The sequence below is a fragment of the Papio anubis genome, chromosome 7 (assembly GCF_008728515.1).
Source record: "Papio anubis isolate 15944 chromosome 7, Panubis1.0, whole genome shotgun sequence".
Taxonomy (NCBI): Eukaryota; Metazoa; Chordata; class Mammalia; order Primates; family Cercopithecidae; genus Papio; species Papio anubis.
The window spans coordinates 17844864-17862289 of NC_044982.1; the positions used below are offsets into that span (position 1 = coordinate 17844864).

At 34.9% G+C, this 17426-nt stretch overlaps 1 protein-coding gene across 14 annotated transcripts in view; it reads left to right on the plus strand.

Moving 5' to 3' along the window:
- Positions 1 to 17426, plus strand: part of EML5 (EMAP like 5) — a 221287-nt gene that overhangs the window by 105778 nt on the left and 98083 nt on the right. For all 14 annotated transcript variants that reach the window (XR_002523464.2, XM_031667922.1, XM_003902140.5 and 11 more), the window contains 6 exons: positions 1258 to 1514; positions 3864 to 4076; positions 11153 to 11320; positions 11991 to 12097; positions 12599 to 12717; positions 14889 to 15075. Coding sequence is in view for 13 of the 14 variants with exons in the window: in XM_031667922.1 (XP_031523782.1) it covers positions 1258 to 1514; positions 3864 to 4076; positions 11153 to 11320; positions 11991 to 12097; positions 12599 to 12717; positions 14889 to 15075 (1051 nt within the window). In the remaining variant the exon portion in view is untranslated. The remainder of the gene's footprint in view (positions 1 to 1257; positions 1515 to 3863; positions 4077 to 11152; positions 11321 to 11990; positions 12098 to 12598; positions 12718 to 14888; positions 15076 to 17426) is intronic.

Genomic DNA, 17426 nt, shown 5'->3' on the forward strand with positions numbered 1-17426 from the left:
TAAGGTATATGGATTTAATGTTAACTTGAAGGAGTCCCTGGGAAATGCATAGGCAGCTGTATGAGTCTATGCATAGGAAGAGGACCCTGCAAAGAGGCAAAAGTGATGTTAACCAGGGAAACTTTAAAAAAAAAAAAAGTACAGAAGGTTCGAAGAATGCAATCTTGGATTTATCTTGAGGCTCATTTTTCTATTTCTGTTTCTAACACTACTTTGATTAGGGTAATCACTACGTACTATAATTAACAGGCCCACAGCTGTATAGTGACTCAAATACAACTGAAGATTAATTCTTGCACATGTAACAGTCAGAAGTTGATGAAGGCAAAATTTATCTGGAGAAAAGTCTCTGACACTGATTGGAAATAAGAATTTTTACTTCCTCCTATCTTTTTTCCCTGCCTCTGCTTCTCCTCTTCCTGCCCACAAACTCCACAACTTTGGAAACTCAGTGGTGTTTTACTACATATTTTTCTATTTTTTGGCTGTTACTAATATCTGTATTATTTTGGATACTCCATAAGAAGTCATCATTGAAAAAAAGTTCCACTTCACTGCTCAACATGGTCCCTAAGGGAGGAATGTGTGTTCTATTTAAAAAGGTCAAAAAAATTAACCAGGTACGGTGGTGTGCACCTGTAATCCCAGCTATTCGGGAGGCTGAGGCACGAGGTGAGAATCGCTTGAACCTGGGAGGTGGAGATTGCAGTGAGCCAAGATTGTGCCACTGGACTCCAGCCTGAGCAACAGACCCAGACTCTGCCTCAATAAAATAAAATAAAATAAAATAAGATAAAATAAAATAATAAAACTGAAGTAATATAGATGAATTCATCCTTTATTATTTCTTGAATGTAATTTTGCATATTTAGCTCCTTACAAAAAAAATTGTTTGAAAATTATAGTGTTTAAATTAAACATTTTTCATAAACTCCATATTTACAAAGAACTTCTTTTACCATAAAAATTTGTTACTTTATTTCCTTTATTCTTTGTTAACTCCAGAAATTTAGTATGGATCTCTAAAGTACTTAATTTAGAAACTGAAATTCAGCATTTTCCTGAACATTTGGCATATATTGTTTCCATGTATTTCTGTTCAGCAATGTATTGTTCCTGAATTAATACTACTTGTGTTATTTACGTTTATTTTTATAAACACTTGATACGGCTTCATAGTCATTTTAGACATGTTTGAAACGGAATTAATTCTGTTGTGACTTCTGTTCATGTAGTCTCATTTTTTCTTTTTAACAGAGATATGACGGAAGTTGTACATATTAAAGATAGGAAGGAGGCAATTCATGAATTAAAATATTCACCAGATGGAACTTACCTTGCTGTTGGATGCAATGACAGCTCAGTTGATATTTATGGAGTTGCTCAGCGTTATAAAAAAGTTGGCGAGTGTTTGGGATCCCTTAGTTTCATCACTCATCTGGACTGGTCTTCAGACAGTAGATATTTGCAGACAAATGATGGAAATGGGAAAAGACTTTTTTATAGAATGCCAGGTAACAATTTCTAGCAAATTATAGATTTGTAGTGCCTATACAATATTTTAGAGTTTTACTAGAAGCAGATTTTAAGTTACATTTGACATAGGAAATCAAAGAAGATCTGAGCTGGTATTTCAGGCATTGTAGACTTTTCTGTAAGGTTTTTTCCAACTTTATTGAGGTATAATTGACATTAAAAAATTGTATATATTGAAAATGTACAATGTAAAGTTTTGATATACATTGTGAAACAATTTCCTCAATCAAGCTAAATGATGTATCGGTCACTTCACATAGTTACCATTTGTGTGTGTGTGTGGTGAGAACATTTAAGTTCCACTCTCTTAGCAAATTTCAGATACATCATACAGTAACAGCATTATTAACCATAGTCAACACACTGTGTATTAGATCTTTTGAATTTATTCATCCTGTATAACTGAAACTTACATCTCCTTATATCCACCCCCACCTGGCCCCCACTTCTACCTCTCCCAGTCCTTGGCAACTACTACTATAAATCCTTTGGTTCTTAATTAAAACTCCTTTGGCTGGAGGATCTAAAACAGATTCGCTTTTTATTGAATTCCATACCATGATCATAGTGTATGGTAAAGTACCACTGTATCTTAGAGAGTCAAAATGCCATTTTTGTGGGTGGAACTAATTAAGTGAATATAATTACTGGAAATGTGTGACCAATAAATTATTTGTTTTTTGTGTTTATCTCAAATAAACTTTGCAGGCTGGGCATGGTGGCTCATGCCTGTAATCCCAGCACTTTGGGAGGCCACAGTGTACCGATAGCTTGAGCCCAGGAGTTTGAGACCAGCCTGGGCAACATGACAAAACCCCACCTTTACTAAAAATACAAAAACTAGCCGGGTATGGTGGTATGCACCTGTGGTCCCAGCTATTTGGGAGGTCGGGACGGGAGGGCCATTTGAGCTTGGGAGGATGAGGCTGCAGTGAGCCGTTATGTTGCCATTGCACTCCAGCTAGGTAACAGATCAAGAGGCTGTCTCAAAAAAATAAATAAACTTTGCAAATATTAATAACTAACAAACTAACTTTGAAAAACAGAATTTCAACCAAAAATTTTAAAAGAGAAGAATAGGCTATGTGCAGTGACTCATGCTTGTAATCCTAGCACTTTGGGAGGCCGAGGCGGGAGGATCTCTTGAGCCCAGGAGTTTGAGAACAGTCAGGGAACATGGTGAGACCACATCTCTACCAAAAAGAAAAAAGAAAGAGCAGGGTGTGGTGGCATGCACCTGCAGTGGGAGGATCATTTCAGCTGGGAGTTCAAGGCTGCAGGGAGCCAAGATCATGCCAGTGAACTCCAGCCTGGGTGAAAGAGCAAGACCATGGCTCTAACTAAACAAATAAGTGAATAAATTAGCAAGTGAGTGAGTGTGTGAATGAATGAGATAAAAGCAGAATCATCGAAATATTACCTCTTAGTAATTTTTTTTTTTTTTGAGACAGAGTTTCGCTCTGTTGCCCAGGTTGGAGTGTAGTGGCATGTTCTCAGCTCACTGCAGCGTCTGCCTCCAGGGTTCAAGTGATTCTCCTGCCTCAGCCACCTGAGTAGCTGATATTACAGGTGCCCGCCACCATGCCCAGCTAGTTTTTGTATTTTTAGTAGAGATGAGGTTTCACCATATTGGCCAGGCTGGTCTTGAACTCCTGACCTTCAGTGATCTGCCTGTCTCGGCCTCCCAAAGTGCTGGGATTACAGGTGTGAGCCACTGCACCCAGCCACTGCATAGTACTTTATTTGTTGTGATGCTTAGGGAATTAGTCACTATCTTCCAAGAACCTGTTACATAAAATAAGCTGCATAATTCAATGAATGCATCTCCCCAAAAGTTTTTCATTAACAGTCTACCTAATGTAAATATATTATCCTACACTCATCCTTTCTTCTTGGTCTTTTCTAGTTCTCTCTTTTTTTCCTCAACTATGTATCTTAGGCTTCTTTTTTAATACCTGATTTGCCACTTTCTCATAGCTTTTACCTTTTTTTTTTTTTTTATAACTTACCCTGTTATGACTAATCTGTATCATTTTTTAAATAGGATTCAGTTTTCTTCTCCACATAAGGGAACCTGCTAAGCTAAACATTCAAGGCAATGTCTGTCTCTGAATCAGTATAATTTTTGTAGTAGCTTTTTATAAATTTCTTGCATTTAGTTTTCTTTTCTCTTAACCCAAACTTACCTACCTATTTATGTATTTTCTTCTAAGTGAGGTGAGACGATTCATTAAATTTTGGAATTTACTATGTTCTCAGTACAGTTTAGGCTTGAGAAAATCAAATGAAATAACTTCTTAAATTAAGACTCTTTGATTTATTTTTAGGGGGAAAAGAAGTGACAAGTACAGAAGAAATAAAAGGTGTTCATTGGGCTTCATGGACATGTGTTTCAGGCCTTGAAGTAAATGGAATTTGGCCCAAGTATTCAGATATCAACGATATAAATTCGGTAGATGGAAATTATATTGGCCAAGTTTTAGTTACAGCTGATGACTATGGAATTATAAAATTATTCCGATATCCATGTTTAAGAAAAGGTACCTTTTCTTTCAAAATATTGTTAAGTAACCTCTCTCTCACAGAAGACTTTTATGTTCTTGCAGAAAATTAGGCTTGAGATAAAGGATTTCATATTTTTTAAATTTACACAGATTGGTAAAGGGTTTCATTTTGCTAATTCAAAAATTATTGTCATATGCTACATTTATTTTGGTCATGAAGTTTTATTAGAAAATTCTTTTTGAATTCATATGTTATGAATGCATATGTTCTTTATGAATGCATATATTCTTTATGAATTCATATGTTGTTATGAATATCTCTTTCTTTTCAAAGAAACATTTTTCTTTTCACTTCCTGAATTCCTTCATAGAGTCAGACTATACAATGATGGTTTTGTGTGTGTGTGTGTGTGTGTGTATATATATATGTGTGTGTATATATATATGTGTGTGTATATATATATACACACACACACACACACACATATATATATATAATTTTTTTTTTTTTTTGAGACAGGGTCTCGCTCTGTCTGTTACCCAGGCTGGAGTGCAGTGGCGATCTCTGCTCACTTCAGCCTCCACCTCCTGTGTTCCATCAACCCTCCTGCCTCAGCCTCCCAGGTAACTGGGATGACAGGCATGCACCACCACACCCAGCTAATTTTTGTATTTTAAGTAGAGACAGGGTTTCACCATGTTGGCCAGGCTGTGTCTTAAAGTCCTCACCTCAGGCGATCTCCCTGCGTCAGCCTCCCAAGATACTAGGATTACAGGCGTGAGCAGGGTCTGATGTGGTTTAGCTTTGTGTCCCCAGCCAAATCTCATTTTGAATTGTAATTTCCGGGTGTTAAGGGAGGAACCTGGTGGGAAGTGATTGGATTATGGGAACAGTTTCCCCTATGCTGCTGTTGTGATAGTGAATGAATTCTCACGAGATCTGATGGTTTTATAAATGGTAGTTTTTCCTGTGATCTCACGCACTTCTCCTTCATGCCACCCCGTGAAGAAGTTGCCTTGCTTCCACTTTGCCTTCTACCATGATTGTTGTAAGTTTCCTGAGGCCTCCCCAGCCATGCTGAGCTGCAAGTCAATTAAATCTCTTTCCTTTATAAATTACTCAGTCTGGGGCAGCTCTTTATAGCAGTTTGAAAATGGACTAATATAGGGTCTTATCATTTGGTTATTTTCTACATGTTTTATATTATCACCTCTTTTTCTTGGATCTCTTCTAAAATGATACAAATCATTCTGTTCGTAGACCTGGGATAATTAAATAAAATGCTCTATTAGGTATCATTTATTTATTCCATGCCTATTTCATAAAGTATTTGAGTCAGCTCATAACAAGTCCATAAGTACTAAAGTAACTATACAAATAGAGAATCAGTATCAAGGGAAATACAAATAGAAGTACCATATTCAAACTAGATAAAGAAAATGACAGTAGTCAAACATCAAATTTAATTCTGAGCTTTGTGGAAACCAAAAATAAAGCAGGGCACAAATAGTTTTCATTCTACATTTTAAAAAAAAGCATACTTACTTCTCTAGCAAATCAAAGTTTCTTTGGAAAATTTTTGAGGAACTTTCCTGTGGTATGGGACTTTATATTAGATGTAGTGAATGTGTATTCCTAGAGCATCAACGCCTGTAGCAGATGCAGTAGTGATTTTTCACCTGGCTTGTTGATACAAGTCGTTGGGCAAACATTAAAAATGTGGCTTAGTAAAGGTGATTTTTGGAAACAGCTAAAGTAGTTCGATTCAAATATATAATCAACTGATGTCAAACTTAAGGGCTTAATTTTTCCAGAAGCCCAGGCTGGTGTTTCCGTTGTGCCTCTAAGGTAAAGTGATGAGTTTAAGATCTTGCCAGCTTGCCATGTTGTTGATTCCTGCCTGTGAGATGTCAGCTTCCTAGGTGCATGTGAAGATATTTCACTAAGTATGTTAACAAAGGTGTGTTAGTCTGTTTTCACACTGCTATAAAGAACTTCCTGAGACTGGGTAATTTATTTTTTTAAAAATGAGGTTTAATTGACTCACAGTTCCTCATGGCTTGGGAGGCCTCAGGAAACTTATAGTCATGGCAGAAGGTGAAGGGGAAGCAAGGCACGTCTTACATGGCAGTAGGAGAGAGAGTAGGAACAATGGGGGAACTGCTGAACACTTTTAAACCATCAGATCTCATGAGAACTCACTCACTGTCACGAGAACAGCATGGGGGAACTGCCACCATGATTCAGTCACCTCCCACCAGGTTCCTCCTTCAACACATGGGGATTACAATTTGAGATGAGATTTGGGTGGGACACAGAGCCAAACCATATCAAAAGGCTGGTTAAATCTCTAACAGTTAAAGTACCCTCTTTCTGAGTCCCACCACATAGCCAGGACATGAGAGTCACCAGGCACAACAAATTTTAAGATGGTACTTGCTTGGTTATAAAGTGTGAGATTCAGTAAGAGTCATGATGATCTTACTCTTAGACGTTGCTCCTACTTAATTGTTTCACGTACTGCCCTCTATGCAAAAACAAAAATACTTTAATCTTCTGAGTTTTCTTAGTCAAGTGAATAGGATTTATTGATTGTTTTTATCATTTGCAAGAGAGAATTTGGTATTATTGCACAGTAATTTTATTTCATTTATAAAATGTGTAGTAGTTCTTTGAACTGCTGTGCGAATATTTTACCAAAGCCTAAGAATATTAGTCTTGTTTTGAGAGATTATTCACTCCTTCAAGGACATAAGTATAAATTGCTCCTCTTTTTTGTTTCCCTTTTGTTAGATTTTTTGTTGGTAATTTATTTTCTAGTAAGGGTGATTTTTATTTCTAGGCACTTGTGAATCAGCTTGAGATTGTAGCTAGGTAAGTGGGAAAGACAGAATACGACTACTGCATTTTTAATGGATTAATATAAGTATTTTAAGATTTCATGTTTTGCAGACCACTTGGGCCAAAAAAGATTATGTATGTATTGAATTCACATAATTACATACCTTGAAGTTAGCAGTATTACTAGAAATATTCTCTTTCTTTTAGAGTAATTATTAAGTTGCATTGCTAGTCCAAGTTAAGGTTAGAAAAATGTAGCTGATGTATTAATGTGTTTTACATATCCACTCAGGTCATATTCATTAGGTGACTTCTTAGAAGTGCAGCATTTACAAAATGTGGATTTTAAATAATAGAATTAGTTTATGTTATAGAATCATTGTAATTGAAACAAAAAATATATGAAGTTAGCGCAAAGAGAGAATGATCGTATGAACCACATATACCCTACATTTTCTGCACTCTAATTTCAGCCCAAAGCATTCCACCTCCTTCGTATTTTTTTCTTCATTATCATCCTCTTTTTCTCTAGTTTCACCTGCTCCTGACCATAATCTCTCTGAAAGAATCGAGGACTCTTTCTAGGCAGCAGCATAGGGGCTGTGGTGGATGGTGAGCAGGTCAGGGAGAATGGAAAGGTGAGGGCAGGGTTACATTAGCCCATCACCTCCATCACTGTTAATAATGACCAAGACCCTCTCTGTACTTCTTATTGGCAAATTAAAATTTATATTTGGAGAAAATATCATTTAGATTCCAGGAAATTCATAGGAAAAACCAAATATCTTACAACAACAACAACAAATTTATAACAGGGACTTATTCGGTGCTGTTTTCCATTTGTTGCATGTAGCTTTAATGCCTTTTTTTCACTGCTGCAAAATATTGTGTTGTAAGTTTATGCTGCAATTTATGCATTTATTCGCCTGTCATTGGACATTTGGGTCATTTCCCATCTTTTGATATTAAATGCAGGTTTCTTAAAGTAGTGAAATAACTAGGAGTGAAATTTCTGGGTCATGGAGAATGTGAACGTTATAAGAAAATACCAAATTATTTTCCAAAGTGGTTATACAATTTTACAAAGCCTGTTGATTCAGCACTTGATATTGCTATACTTTCTAACTTTTGCAAATCCAGTTAGTGTAAATGATGTCACATTGAGGTCTTAATTTCCATTTGTCTGACTACAAATGAGGTTAACCATCTTTTAAAATATGTTTTGGTCTTCTGTGTTTTCTTCTCTGTGAAACATGGGTTCATATCTCTTTCCTGTGTTTCTATTGGGTTATTTCTTTTATTGATCTGTAAGAATTACTTTATATACTCTTCTAATACAAATGCTTTGTAATTTTTATAGTTTGCAATTATCTTTTCCCAGTTTGTGACTTGCCTTTTTGTTTTCTTGATGTATTTTCTTGGCCAGTTCTTAATTTCAGTGTAGTTAAGTCTATTTCTCTTTCTTTTCTTATAGGTAGTGTAGTTTTGTGTATTAAGAAATTGTTGCTTTTACTAGGGTCAGAAAGATATTTTCATATATTTATATATTCCCATATCTAGAAGTTTAATATCATTAAAACATAGTTAAATGGAAAAAGTCTTTTGTCATATTGCTACAATATATTGAAAATATTTAGTTAATATTACCCTTGTGTGAAAATACACATTAAAACACATTAGGAAAGAAATGGAGTCATTGAAACACAAATATTTTAGTATATTTCTTTATCCTTACCAAGAATTTTCATCTTCTTTTAAATTAGGAAGCTTCTATGATCATTATAGCTTGTCTTGATAAGTTTTTTCTCTGAGATATTCGTCCTAATTGATGATATACTGTTTAGGCCTTAACTATTCTTATTATTGAATCATTTTTATCATAGTTTTCATAATCAAAAGGCACCTTGTGAGCATATAATCCAATTTACGTTTTAAAATGAGGAAATGGAGTCCAAAAGAGGTTTGGTGGAATGCTCACACTTCTGTGCTATTAAATGGTCAAACTGATGCTCAAGCACTAGTCTTTTGATTTCAATTCTGATATTCTTTAAGCTACATCAAACTTTTGCCCTCTTCTGTGCATTATAGGAGTTGGAATCATGTTCATGCCCTCAGTTTCCTTCACTACTCTTTCCTTCGTTACAATCTAGCATTCCAACTCAAATGTCCAAGCAGAGCAAAAGGAAATGTAATCTTTCCTTTTCCGTTCTTTTTCTCTGTCTTCGAATATCTAATGAGTGTTTGCTATATACCAGGCACCAGGGATATACATTAAACAAGACACCACCGTTCTCTTCAAAGACCTTATAGTTTTAATGGAGGAGTGAACAAGTAAATAGTCTATTACATTTCAGTGTTATATAAGTATAATCACAAAGAGTAATCACAGAGAATTCTGGAAGCATGTAACTTGGTCTTGGTGAGTCAAGGTCACTTCATGAAAGATATGATATCTAGGTTCACTTTTAAGATACCCATTTATCGGAACAAATTATTAAAAATTAAACTGGTTATTTAAAATTATTAATACAGTCCCATTGACTAAAAATAACTGATTTCCCTTAGACTTATTTTACAACTTTCTTGTTTAGTTGCCTTGTTTTATCCAAGAGGGTCTTAAAGTTGGGAAGGGACTTACAGGATTATTTGTACCTCTCTCTATCACTCAGTGTAGTCAGAGTAGATGCTTTAACTCTTTAATTTGCCCTGACATAACAAATTAGTAGATCTTAGAACTTGGAATTTTATTTGTTCGAATTTCTGGCTTTAACTTTTAAGACTCTCTAATGTCTAAGAGTGCTTGAGGGTTGCATCAAAGGTAGTAGTAGTAGTCAAAGCTCTCTTGATAGGCAAGTAATGCATTCCTATATAAGAGCCCTTACCTTATAGGATTTGCTGGGTTGAAATATGGGAAGTTAACTTAGTGACTTATATTAAACTACATAAAAAATTTATTCCTGAAATAACAGTATTACTATTAAGCAGCAGTAAATTATAACTTTAGATGAGTTTTGATTCTATTTTATGTGTTAATTATGATAGTTATCTTAATGACCAAGATGAAAGTTTTTCTCCAGAATTTTGTTGATGGGGCTTTGGCATCCTGATGTACAAGTCTTCTATAACTTAATATAAAATGTTCAAAACAATATCAAAATGAAGCTAAGCATCATTGTATCCTGTGTACTTTAACAAGAATATGTATATAATGCCACATACCAGGAGGAGGAGATAGAGAATATATTCTAAAAATATATTCCTGTAAGATATAGTGGCTCATGCCTGTAATCCCAACACTTTGGGAGGCTAAGACGGGAGAATTGCTTGAGCCCAGGAACTGGAGACCAGCCTGGGCAACATAGCAAAACCTTGTCTCTGCCATAAATAAATAAATAAATAAATAAATAAATAAATAAATAAAATATATCCCTGTTGCCACAGAGATTTTTAAGAAAATGAACCACAAAGTTAAATGATTCCTTTGTTATTGGAGAAATTGGGTGTATACCACCTTAGCCAAATGATACAGCTTGACATCTCTAATGATAGAACTGACCGTATCCCCTGAAATGACATATGCAAAAGGATGTAACATTGCCCATACCCAAAACACATCACCTGAATCTAATCATGAGGAGGCGTTAGACAAAACCCAAATTGAAAGATATTTTTTAAAATATCTGGATTTAAAAAATGATTTTAAAGGACATTGTTGGAACAACTGGGCATATTTGACTTTGATTAATATGATGTATTACATTGATTGGCTTTTTAATGTTGAACCAAACTTGCATTCCTGGCATAAATCTCATCTGATTATGTTGTTTAATCCTTGTTATATGTTGCTGAATTCAGTTTGCTACTATTTTGTTGACGACTTAAGTCTTAAAAGGATCCTCTGGCTGCTTCGGTTGAGAATAATGGGGGTAAGGTCGAGTTGATTAGTTCTTTGAATTTCACTTAAGCCCAAATGCCTCAGGCCAAAACATTCAAATGTTTCAGTATAAAAACAGTTGATTCCCAGGTTTTTCTCAAAGTGGTAAGATAATGCCTCACAGCCTTTGTGGTTCCTTGTGAATCAGCAGAGGAGATATTTACATTCCTTGATACAGATTCATTCATTTGTTCAATTTTTGAGTCAGCTTATTGCCCATTTGTTCATAATTCAGTTAATAGAAGGATGATACAGTGGTTCATGTATAAAAATTGTTTGAAATGATATTTTGTTTAGCATTTTTTTTATCAATTTAAAGATATATTTTTATTATAGGAGCCAAGTTTAGAAAATATATTGGCCATTCAGCTCACGTAACTAATGTCAGATGGTCACATGATTATCAGTGGGTTATTTCTATTGGTGGAGCAGATCACTCTGTCTTTCAGTGGAAATTTATTCCTGAAAGAAAACTGAAAGATGCTCTTCACATAGCACCCCAAGGTGAGTAGTATACATTACCTAAGCAATTTCCCTGTCAAATAATTCTTCAGTAACCCCCAAATAACAATTTTATGTTAAAGTATAATCTAGCCTCATAAGCTAACAGTATAGTTTGTTATTAGTAGAAATTTCAAGTTAAAATATTAGTTCTATATGTTTAAAGTTAGATGTCATAGAGTGTGGAATATAAAGTAATTTTGATTGCATTTTAATCTATCAAATAATGAGTGAAGAAACAATTACATTAATAGCAAAACAAACATTGAATATATCCTCTGGGAGATGGGTATCTAGATTTTGTAAATGCTTTTATTGACCAAAATTATCTAATGTCAATTCATCTGTTGCATATAGTATTTTTAGCTATTTTTCATGTTAATTATAGGTTATATTCACTTATATTTGCACAGACATTTAAATTTGATGTAGCGGTCATTGGGGAGCCAGTGAAGGGATTTAAAGGAGCTATTGAGTTTGCAGTGAGTGGAGAGGAAGATAATCTGTAGTACAGTTTACTGACATCTGTGTCACTTGAATAGGTAATTTCATTTGATTGTTTTATGGCTTGTCTCCATGTCAACTGACGTAGCTCTTAATCATTAATTTTCCAGTGCTGTTTTGAAAATGAATCTTCTTTAAACAAGTAACATTTCATTTTTAAAAATTACAGAAAGTCTGGCTGACTCTCACAGTGATGAATCAGATTCAGATCTGTCTGATGTTCCAGAGCTGGATTCTGAAATTGAACAAGAGACACAGCTCACCTACCGTCGACAGGTAATTTTCTATATCACACAGTTTTTCTCTGAAAAGTCCAATTTCTTCTTTATCTTGCTCCCCGTTAGTCATCTGTTGTTATCTTTTGTGTCTTTAATTTCCCAAGCAATGTATGATTATATTAGTTTTCCGACTGTCAGTGTTAGAGTACTCTTGTGTAAAATTTTTTTATATTAAATGGTTGGTATATTAAGTATGCTTGCCTTCTATTTGCCTATAGGATTTTGTCATAGTATACTCACATTTATTCCCTTAACAGTATTCTTTTGTGAAGTATAAAAATTTCCTGGAACACTAAATATCTGTTTGTCAGTGTGATATGTAGAAAATGTGAATTTGTTTGTTCTTTCCGAGGGAGTAAATTTCATGAATTACCTTTTCATTTAAGACTATTATTAAAGGTTGTTTTCTGACAATGTCTGAAAGTTATATTGAGAGTATATGAAAACCTTTATTAATATATATTCTAAGAATATTTCTACTTATGTACATTTTTTAAAGGTTTACAAAGAAGATCTACCTCAGCTTAAAGAACAATGCAAAGAGAAACAAAAAAGTGCTACTTCTAAAAGAAGAGAGCGGGCTCCAGGAAATAGTATTCGATTACACTTTGTTCATGGGTATAAAACAACTATCTTTCATTTATATGTTTGAATTTTGGTTCACACTTACTAGCTTAACATCTCTAATGATAGAACTGACTGTATCCCCTGAAATGACATATCCGAAAGTATACAACATTGTCCATGGGGAAAACACATCACCTGAATCTAATCATAAGGAGACATTAGACAAAACCAAATTGAAAGATATTTTTTAAAATATCTGGATTTTTTAAATGATTATAAAGGACACTGTTGGGACAACTGGGCATGTCTGTGCTTTGTAACTTTAAACAAGTCACTTAACCTCTCTGCTTCTTTTTTTGTGTCTGTGAAATGGAGATAATAGTAGTACTGTGTTAGTCCATTTCACATTGCTATAAAGGAATACCTGAAGCTGGATAATTTATAAAGAAAAGAGGTTTATTTGGCTCAGTGTTCTGCAGGCTGTACAAGCAGGGCAGCAGCCTCTGCTCAGTTTCTGGTGAAGCCTCAAGAAGCTTTTACTCGTGGTAGAAGGCAAAGGGGGAGCAGGTGTGTTACGTAGTGAGAGAGAGCGCAAGAAAAAAGGGATCGAAAGGGAAGGGGGTTGCTGGACTCTTTAAGTAATCAGATCTTGTTTGAGCAAATCAGGAGATAACTCACTCATCACCAAGGGGATGGCATAAAGCCATTCATGAGGGATCTGCCCCCATGACCCAAATACTTCCCACCAGGACACTTCCCAGTATCCCACACTGGGGATCACATTTCAACAAGAGAATTGGACAGGACAAATATCTGAATCGTATCAAGTACCTACCTTACAAGGTTCTGATGAGGAGTGAATAAGGCAATGCCAGTAGTGATTTACAACATTATATGGCACATAATAAGCAATATGTAAGTGTTTATTAAATAAAAAAATAAATCTTATGAAAGATTCATATTTATGGAAATGGACCTCTTTAAACAATTAAGTAAAATGTAAGAGATAATCATCTCCCCTTAATATGTCTAATTTGGAATGATATTGTAACTTCTTCTTGCATGAGCATTTTTGCCTAAATATTTTAATTTCACCAAAATATAGGTTCTGAATTCTCTTAGAACATCCGTCAAGACAGGTCTCACATTTCATCTTGGCAGAAATAGATTTTCCAATCTGACTCTTTTCTACCTTTCACCCAGCATTCATTTTCTTACCTGACTGATAATACTTATCAAGAATTTTAAAAAGGATTTATTAAGTAAAAGTATTTTTTCTCCAGTGTTAAAATGGTCAGTAGTTTTTATGCAGTTGTAGTTTATGAATTGGGTTTCTTTGAAGTGCAAAGCAAGGTTGCTATAAATGGACTTATTTTGACCATTTAAGATTTGGCTGCTTTGTCCTGGATGAATATAATATTTTTAAATTGTTGTTTAAACTTATTTTTGGAATATATGTTATATTAAGGTGTATAAAAGGGTACAGTTTGAAAATCTTTCTCCCACCTCTGCCCTCCCAGCCATCATTTCCCCTCTCTGCAGATAGTCACTATTACTTAGTTTCAGAAATACTTATACAACAATTACGAATATATATTCTTTTCTATACCTTTTACTTGTAAAAAGCAATTGTTTTATAGTATACAATTTTAATATTATACTTACGTAAATAGTAGTATACTATACATACTATTCTCTACCTTGTTTTTTTCACTCAATATTATACCTTAGATTTAGCTATTTGCAGTCTGAGCAGTTCATAAAAGTTTATTGGATCAGAGATGGTCGTATTTTTTAATTGTTCAGGCTGGGCATGGTGGCTTACACCTGTAATCCCAGCACTTTGGGAGGCCAAGGTGGGTGGAGCTGAGGAGTTCGAGACCAGCCTGGGCAACATGGGAAAACCCCATCTCTACAAAAAGTACAAAAATTAGCCAGGCACAGTGGCACGCAGCAGTAGTCCCAGCTACTTGGAGGGCTGAGGTGGGAGGATCGTTTGAGCCTGGGTGGTCAAGGTTGCAGGGAACTGTGATCACACCATTGCACTTCAGCCTGAGTGACAGAGCAAGACCCCATCTCTTTAAAAAAAAAAATTGTTTCATATCCTGTAAAACTGGAAATTGAATGATTCACTCAAAGGGTACCTACTTCTCCCCTGTATAGTCTGTATTGATCAGATAAAAGACCAAAATTAATTACATATGATTTGTTTTCTATATTAGTTACAGAGGTTATGACTGTCGAAGTAATCTGTTTTATACTCAAATTGGTGAAATTGTGTACCATGTGGCAGCAGTGGGTGTCATTTATAATCGACAGCAGAACACGCAGCGTTTTTATCTGGGTCATGATGATGATATTCTCTGCCTAACTATTCATCCTTTGAAAGACTACGTGGCAACAGGCCAGGTAGGTTTGAAAGACTGACAATGAGCCAGATAAGCTACACCTTTGTTTGAGTTTAAATAAATTAATCATATATCTCTTTTGTGTTCTAGGAAATGAAGAGTAAAGAATTCTTTAGAATGGGTTTTATTTTCAGATTATAAATAAAATTTACCCCAAACTTTTTTCCTACAGTTTTACTTAAAGTTTTTATTGTTTTAATTTGAATTATTTTAATTTAAATTTGGAACTCATAGCTCTGGCTTCTTTTTTCTGTCATGATATTAATTTTTTAAATTAGTGAGTAAAATTAAAGAAAACATAAAGACTAGAAATCTGGTTTCTTTAGGTTGAGTTACCTAAAACAGTAAATAATTTAACAAATGTCCTGTGACAAACCGAAGGACTATGTCTCTTTATTTTACAACCAGGATAGTAATCTATTCAGGTTTACCAAAGTAGAAAGCACAAATATTGAAATAAAAAACCCTGAGAAAATCTTAACTGATACCTCTCTATATGGATTTCTTAGAGAAGGAAGGGAAGAAATGAAGTTTATAGATTCTTACTATATGTAAGTATTTTACTAGTTTATTGATGTATATTTATTCTCACCTCAACCTTGTGAGAGTAAAATTATTTCCTTCAGTCTGCAAATGATGAGGTTTAGGTTTGGAGAAATTAAATAATTTGCTTAAGATCAATCAGCTAATAGGTAGTAAAGCCTAAAGCCTTCAGTTTGTCTGGCTTTAAACACTGTGTAAATATACCTTTTAGCTAGGATATGTGGAAAAGGGGTCAACTTGCATCCTCCTATATAGCTTTCCTGAAAGGAGAGAAAACTCCTCCCTTTTTTCTTTCTGCCATTCTTCTTCCTTTCTTTGTGCCTCTCTTTACTTGCTCTTTCTCTCCTTCCTTTCCCTTTCCTTATTCCTTTCTTTCATTCACTCAGAAACATTAATCAAGCACATTCTGTGTAGCAAGAAATGTGCTAGAAATATAAAGATAAATAAGACAACTTCTTGCCATGGTGGAAACTCATATTCTGAGTTGTGATACAGTGTCCTAAGTATAGATCAGAGAAGCTTGTCTTATCTATATTTATGACAATACCTTAGCACTATTGATGTTTTGGGGCAGGTAATTATTTGTTGTGGGAGGCTGACCTATGCATTGTAGGATATTTGGCAGCATCCCTGGTCTCAACCCATTAGTGTCAGTAACACCCACTTCTCTGAGTTGTGGCAACCCAAAATATCTCCTGACAGTGCCCAGATGTCCCTTGGAAGGCAAAATCACCCTGTTTTTAAATGTAGAAATATGTACAATGTCTTGTAGCAATGTAATGAAGAACTAATGATTAATTGTGTCCAGTAGAATCGAAGAAACCCTCGTAGAGATGATGACATTTGAGCTGAGTTGTTTACTTGGCAGAGGGGAAGTTGGGAAAAAGCATTCTAAGTGTATTACAGCATGTGTAAAAGGTAAAAGTAGAGCAAAAAAAAAAAAAAAAAAGCCCAGATTATTTAAAGAACTATACATAACCCACAGTGTTCAAATCTTAGAATACATTATGGACATTAGTGGAGGAACTAATCAGGAGGGTTAGGTGGAGGTTAAAACTACCTGGTTATCCCATATATTAACACAAACTGGGTCTTGGATGCACAGTTGTATTTAATGTTTTACGATTTAGCCTTTCCAGTGCAGGCACTTTCTGAGAAACCTTTGTCCTCATTTGGGGCATTTTCTTGTCAGGTTTTTGTGTTTGTTTTTGTGGGTATTTGCTTCATTCCACTTCTGAGTTTTCAGGTAGACAGATGTGATTAAAAACTCTGTTCTAAGGTGTTTATTGTAGTGGAGTAATGGGTTTGCAGTAATAAGTCATACTTTTCCACCGAAGGGGAGGGTTTGGGAATCGAGACTAGATAAAGTTAAGTTGTTGGAAGAATTCCTTGATTGGAAATTTTACCTTTGTGTTTTGATGCTCTGTTTCCTGAAAATAACTCAGGGATGCTCCAGGTTTGTCCATCTACTGCTTTGATTCCTTGGATCTCACCCATTCTTTCACTTTAAGAAAAAATAATAATAATTGTTGCAGAGGTCTCTGTATTTTGCAGCTTCCCTTTTGTAGGAAGCACTTTTCCCAAATAAAACAATTTTTAAAAAAGCAATTTAGATGAAAAATCTAGAGAGTTTTTGCCTTTTGGAGAATTAAATACAAAGAATAACCCCTTGTCAGGAACTGTAATCTTAAGTGGAAATGAAAGAACGTGAAAGAAACTTACCTGGAAAGTCGAGTAACGTGACTAATTGTACTATCATTTAGAAATTTTGTTTAATTCAGCAAATACTTGTTGAGTGCTTCCTATTCA